The sequence below is a fragment of the Corvus hawaiiensis genome, chromosome 24 (assembly GCF_020740725.1).
Source record: "Corvus hawaiiensis isolate bCorHaw1 chromosome 24, bCorHaw1.pri.cur, whole genome shotgun sequence".
NCBI classification, from domain to species: Eukaryota; Metazoa; Chordata; class Aves; order Passeriformes; family Corvidae; genus Corvus; species Corvus hawaiiensis.
Genome location: NC_063236.1, coordinates 1,113,243 through 1,119,471, shown reverse-complemented (window position 1 = coordinate 1,119,471; position 6,229 = coordinate 1,113,243). Strand labels below are relative to the sequence as shown.

At 70.9% G+C, this 6,229-nt stretch overlaps 1 protein-coding gene across 1 annotated transcript; it reads right to left on the bottom strand.

Moving 5' to 3' along the window:
- Positions 1 to 449: 449 nt before the first annotated feature.
- RBMS2 (RNA binding motif single stranded interacting protein 2) lies at positions 450 to 4,988 on the bottom strand. Its single transcript, XM_048328316.1, is given in 13 exon segments — positions 450 to 484; positions 1,015 to 1,411; positions 1,521 to 1,607; positions 1,609 to 1,615; positions 1,701 to 1,747; positions 1,831 to 1,940; positions 2,037 to 2,116; positions 2,771 to 2,928; positions 3,021 to 3,044; positions 3,046 to 3,113; positions 3,203 to 3,261; positions 3,363 to 3,511; positions 4,580 to 4,988. Coding segments are annotated over 13 exon segments (1,287 nt in total). The 5' UTR covers positions 4,646 to 4,988.
- Positions 4,989 to 6,229: the final 1,241 nt, after the last annotated feature.

The window sequence follows — 6,229 nt, the reverse complement described above, 5'->3', positions numbered from 1 at the left end:
CAGGGCCTTGGGGACACAGAGGGGACCAAGGGGGACCATGGGGACACAGATGGACACGGGGGGCACAGGGACTGCGGCCATGGGGACACTGGGGGCACATGGAGGGGACACAGGGACAGGGGCCATGGGGACACAGCGGAGACCAAAGGGGGGTGTGGGTAGATTGGGGATGTGGCAGGGACACAGGGACAGGGCCTTGGGGACATGGGAGGGCCATGGGGGCAATGGAGGGGGATACAGGGACAGGGGCTGTGGGGACACACAGGGGACACAAAGGGATTGGGGTTGTGGGGCCACACAGCGGATGCAAGGATTGGGGTCATGGGGGACATGAGAGACACAGAGAGAGGGACATACGGCAGGGGGGACACAAAGACAGGGCAGAGAGGACACAAAGGGGGACATAAGGGGATACAAGGGGATGGCGTGATGGCACATAGGGACTGGGGTCACAGGGGGACATGGGGGAGGACACCAGGACACACTGGGGACACAAGAGAGGAACAGGGGGTGGGGGGGACACCAGGGACACAAGGGGGGTTGGGGCTCTGGGGACATCCTGGGGACACAGGGAGGGGGGACACAGGCACTGGGGCCGTGGTGACGCATGTGGGACGTGGAGGAGGAACAACGGCGCCATTGGGACACGCAGAGGACGTGAGGGTGGGGGACACTGGGACCAGGGCCATGGGGACACAGAGGGGACACAGGAAGCAAGGACATGGGGACCAGGGCCATGGGGACACAGAGGGGACACAGGGAGCAGGGACATGGGGACCGAGGTCATGGGGACAAACAGGGGAGACAAACGGGTGAGGGCACATAGGGACCGGGGCTGTGGGGACACACGGGGCATGGGACATGGGGGGACATTAAGACACTGGAGGACATGGGGGACACTGGGGACACTGGAGGACACTGGGGGACATTGGGGGACATGGGGGGACACTGGGGGACACTGGGGGACACTCGGTGGTCATAGGGGACATTGGGGACACTGGGGACATGGGGGACACTGGGGACATTGGGGACATGATGGTGGCTCCATGGGGGACACTAGGGATACTGGGGACCCTGAGGGACATGGGGGACATGGGGGCTTTGCACCCACGGGGAGGGGGACATGGGACAGGGCCCAGGGACCCCCCGAGCGAGGCTGTGCCACCAATAGGCACATGCCTGAGGTGGGTGTGGCAAAGTGGGAGGGGCTTGGCTGCAGGGGGTGGGGCAAGAGTGGGGTGTGGCAGGGGTGGGGCTCCAGCATCCCCTCCCCCCATCGGGGCGGGGCAGATCCAAGCGAGGCTCCCGCCACCCCTCCACCCCTCAGGGCGTGGCACCGGGCGTGGCACCGGGCGTGGCTCACCGTGGGCTGCACGAGGTAGGACTGGTGCATCCAGGTGGGGCCATGGACCTGCGGGTGGTGGCACCAGGTGGGAGCACCTGGGGGGCTCCCCCGAGCACCCCACCTCCCCCTCCCAGGTGGGGACCCCCCCTCCCAGGACCCCCCGAACCCCCTGTACCTGGTAAGACGACACTGGGGAGGGCAGGTAGGGGGCCAGGGCGGCGGGAGGCAGCATCCGGCCGGGGGCCAGCCCATAGGGCGCCGGGGTAGAACCTGCGGGGCGGGGGGTCAGGGCTGGGGGGGCTGTGGCCAGCAGCCCCCGCCCCGCCGGGGGCCGGGGGGGCCCTGGGGCACCCACCCGTTCTGCAGCGCCGTCGCGGGGTCGTAGGCCAAGGTCACGGTGCCCTGGGGAAAGGGGGGGAAAGGGTCAGCGCTGCCCCCCAGCACCACCAAAGCCCCCCCAAATGTCGTCACCCCCACCCCCTCACCGTGTCGCCGTCCCGGGCCCAGGCTCGGCCGTTGGACACGAACTTGCCCTGGCTCTGCCGCTTCTTCTGCCCCCCGTCCGCGAACTTGCAGAGCAGGGGGTCTGGGGGGGCTGGGGGGGGGAATGGGGGGCTGTCAGTGCCACCAGCCGGCCCCCAGCACCCCCAAAATGCCTCACCCCCCCGCCCCGGGGGGTCCCCCAGCCCACCTGGCACCCCTGGGGGGGTTTTGATGAATTTCCCGTTGAAGTGGGTGATGACGGCCTCGCACTTCTCCGTGGATTCCATCCTGGGGGGAGCGGGGCTGGGCCGGGGGCCACAGGTGGGCCCCCCCCGGCTCTGTGTGCCCCCCCCTCTCTAGCCTGGTGCAGCCCCCCCCGTTCTCTGCAGCCCCCCCAAGTCCCTGCCCTTCCCAGCCCTTCCCAGCCCCCCCTGTATCCCCCCAGCCCCATGGGGCCCCCCACAGCCCTGCAGCCCCCCCAGTTCTGTGCAGCCCTCCCCCCCCAGCCCTCCCCATCCTCCAGGCCCCCACAGCCCCTGCAGCCCCCCCAAGTCTCTACCCTCCCTGAACCCCCCAACCTCTGCAGCCCCCCAGCTCCGTGAAGCCCCCCCAGTCCTCCCCATCCTCCTGAACCCCCCCAGACCCTGCAGCCCCCCCCAGCTCCATGCAGACCCCCAAGTCTCTACCCCCCTGAAGCCCCCAGCCCCTGCAGCCCCCCCAGCCCTCCCCATCCTCCTGAACCCCCCCAGCCCTGCGTACCCCCCAGCCCCTGCAGCCCCCCACAGCCCACCCCATCCTCCTGAACCCCCCCAGCCCTGCGTACCCCCCAGCCCCTGCAGCCCCCCACAGCCCACCCCATCCTCCTGAACACCCCCAGCCCCACTCTTTGCCCCTTTCATCCCCCCCCCCCCCCCAGCCAAGCCCTGCCAGGCCCCCCCGTACCGTGCGAAGCCCACGCCCCGGCTGGCCCCGTGGGGGTCCCGCAGGATGCGGGTGGAGACCACCTGCCCGAAGGGCTTCAGCAGCGCCTCCAGCTCCTGCTCGTCCACGCCCAGCGGCAGGTTCGAGATGTACAGGTTGGTGGGGTCCTGCTCCTGTTGCTGTTTGGGGGGGCGGGGGGGCGGTCAGGGGGCTGCCTGGGCGGCCCGTGTGGGGGGTCCCGGGGGGCTGTGGGGGTCAGGGGGCTCCATACCTTGGCCATCTGCGCCTGCACCCCCGCTGGCCTTCAGCGCTGTCACGGCCTTTTGGGCGGCCGTGGGGCTGTCAAAATCCACGAAACCATAGCCTGGGGAGGGGGGGCAGCGGTCAGACAGAGACCCCTCAGAGTTCCCCCCCGCCCCCAGACCCCCCCCTCCAGCCCCGCTGCCCCCCAACCTTTGCACTTGTTGGTTGTCTTGTCCAGGATGGCTTTGGTGGAGACGATCTTCCCGTAGCTGGGGTGGGGGAAAAGGGGAAATCACAGCTCAGCGGGACCCCCAACCCTCCCTGGGGGGTTCTGGGGGGGGGCGGACAGCGGGACCCCAGCCCCACTCACGGCTGGCAGAGCTTGACCAGGTCCTGGTCCGTGGTGCCGGGGTGCAGCCCCCGGATGTAGAGGTTGGTCTTGCTCAGCTGGTCCGGGGCCCCCCCGGCGGGGCTGGGGCTGGGGGGGCCCAGGGGCTGCGCCGGGGGCACATAGGGCTGCTGGGGGGGATGGGGAGGGGGGAAAGGAGGTCAGTACCCACCGCAGCCCCCCAAAATCCTGCCCCCCTCCCCTCCAGGGAGACAGCGTCGATGCGGGGAGGGGCACAGGATAGACCCTGCCCATCCTGGGGGTCCCCCCTAGGCTGCGGGAAACACCCCCGGAGACCCCCCCCCCCCCCGCCATTCCCGGGGACCCCCGAGCCGGAGACAGCAGCAGTTGGAAACCTCCGGGCTGATGTCAACGTGAAAACATGAATCACCCCGCACACCCGGCCCCCCAGACCCCGTCACCCCCCCGGGACCCCTGGATCCCATCATTCCCCCCCCCGACCCCCATTATCTCACCCCTGGATCCCATATTTCCCCCCGGGGTCCCCCATCATCCCCCCATCCTCCTCCCTCCCCCGGGACCCCCGGACCCCGCCACTCTCCCCCGAGGGTCCCCATCATCCCACTCAGGGGCGTCCCCATCTTTCCCCACCCCGGGACCCCTGGACCCCGTCATCCCCCCCCCCGTCCAGGGTCCCCGTCATCCCCTTGTCCCGATGTCCCCATCACCCCCACAGGGGTGTCCCTGCTCCCCACCCCAAGTGCCACCCCCATGTCCCCACGTCCCCCCCCAGCTCCCCGTACCCCCCCAAATCCCGCCCCTGCTGCAGCTCGGGGTGTCCCCCCCGGGGGGACACGGGGATAGGGGTGACCCCCCCCCCCCCCCCCTCCCCCCAGCACTGCTGACCGGGGGGGAAACTGAGGCACGAACGGGCTGGGGGGGGGGGGTGGGAGGAGGAGCGCGGACACGCGGGACCGGAGAGGACCGGAGAGGGGCGATGACCGGAGCTCCGCGGGGCTGTCCCCGCTCCGTGTTCCCGAGTGGGGGGCGGGGGGGAGGGGGAGGGGGCCGCTCACGGGGGGTGTCCCCCCCTTCTGAGAACCCCATTCCCCGCCCCCCCCCCCCCCCCCCCCCCCCCCCCCCAGGCCTGTCCCGCCGGGACGGCCCCGGACCCGCCCCCCCCACCCCCCACCTCCGCCGGGCCGGACCCCCCCGGCCGCCGCCCCCCGGCCCGGTACCTTCTTGCCGCCCTTGTTGTAGGCGAAGGCGGGGAGCCCCGAGCGCGGCGGCACCGAGAGCAGCATTTTCCCGAGCGCGAGGGGCCGGGACCGGGCGTGACGTCACACCGGGAGCCAGCCTGGAATCCGGGCGGCCCCGCGACGCCGGGTCCTAGCGCCGATCCACGCCCGGTGCCGCCCGTCCTCCCCGGGTGGCACCCACGGGGCCACCCGTCACCCCCCCCATCCTCCCGGTGCTGCCGTTGTTCCCCCGGTGATCCCGCCACCCCCCCCCGGTGTCACTCGTCGCATCCTCCTCCCGGTGCTCCCCGTCCTCGCCTGGTATTGCCCTGGCACCCCCCTCCGCCTCACCCGGTAGCCCCCGGTCCTGCCCGGTCCTCCCCGGTAACCCCACGGTGTTGTTCTGTCACACTCCGGGGTCAACCGTCACCCCCCCCCCCGGTGCTGCCCCTTCCCCCGGTGTCACCCCCCCCAGTGACCCCCACCAACCCCACGACAGCGGCGAACCCCCTGGGGGTCTCCCCGCCAGCCTGGATATTGCCCCCCTCCCCACAAATGAGGCGTCCCCCGGTGAGACCTTCCCCCCGACCGCCCGGGACACCGGGGGGAACACCGGGGCGACACAGCGGGGACACCGGGGGGACACCCCGCACCCACCTTCTGCCGCATCGGCGTCAACCGGGGGGTCGCTCTCACGAACCCCCGGGGGGGCTACACCCACCTAGCCCACCTCCCGTCCGCGCCGGGGGGATGTCAGGAACCCCACCCCCCCAACCTCGGTACGGCGCGGCCCCTTTAAGTGAAGCCCCGCCCACCGCCGCCATTACCGCCTCGGCCCCGCCTCCCCGCCCGCACCATGGGCGCGGCCATTTTGGAGGCGCTGGTCACGTGGTCCGACACCACACCTCGCCCGCCGCCATATTGGCGCCTTTCCTCCGTCACGTGACTGCGATGAGCCCCGCCCCCCGCTGAGGCAGGGCTGGGGGCCGCCATCTTGGAGTCGGGAAAGGGGGAATTTGGGGGGCACCTGGGGGGTCTGTGGGACGAGATGGAGGTTTCTAGCGGGGTCTGGGGGTCCACAGGGCAGGACTGAGGGGGGCTGGGGGTTCTGTGGACTAGGATGGAAGGATTCTGGGGGGCACCTGGGGGGTTTCTGGGGCATCCTGGGGTCATCTGAGCGTCCATAGGGCCGGACTGGGGGACCTGGGGGGGGGGGGGGGTCCTTGGGGGCAGGATGTGGCATCTGGGGGTGTATAGGGCAGGATTGGGGGTTCTGGGGGCACCTCGGTGAGGTCTGTGAGGCAGAAGGGGGCACCTGGGGGTTCCTGGGGGGGTCCTAGGTCACTGGAGGGGGTCTGAGCACCGAGGGGTCCCTGGGGGGGTCCTGGGGGGCAGGATGGGTTACCTGGAGGCACGTGGAGGGTCTGTAGGGCAGGACTGGGGGGGTTCAGAGGGCACCTGGGGGGTCTATGGGGTAGGATAAGGGGGTCTACAAGACAAGAGGAGGGGGTCTTGGGGGCACCTGGGAGGTCTGTAGGTCTTGGTGGTCCCCAAAGCGTCCGTGAGGTGACACAGAAACACAGGAATATTCTGTCAGGGGCAGAACGGGGGGGTCCCAGCCCAGCTGTGCCCACCCTGGCAGGATGGCCG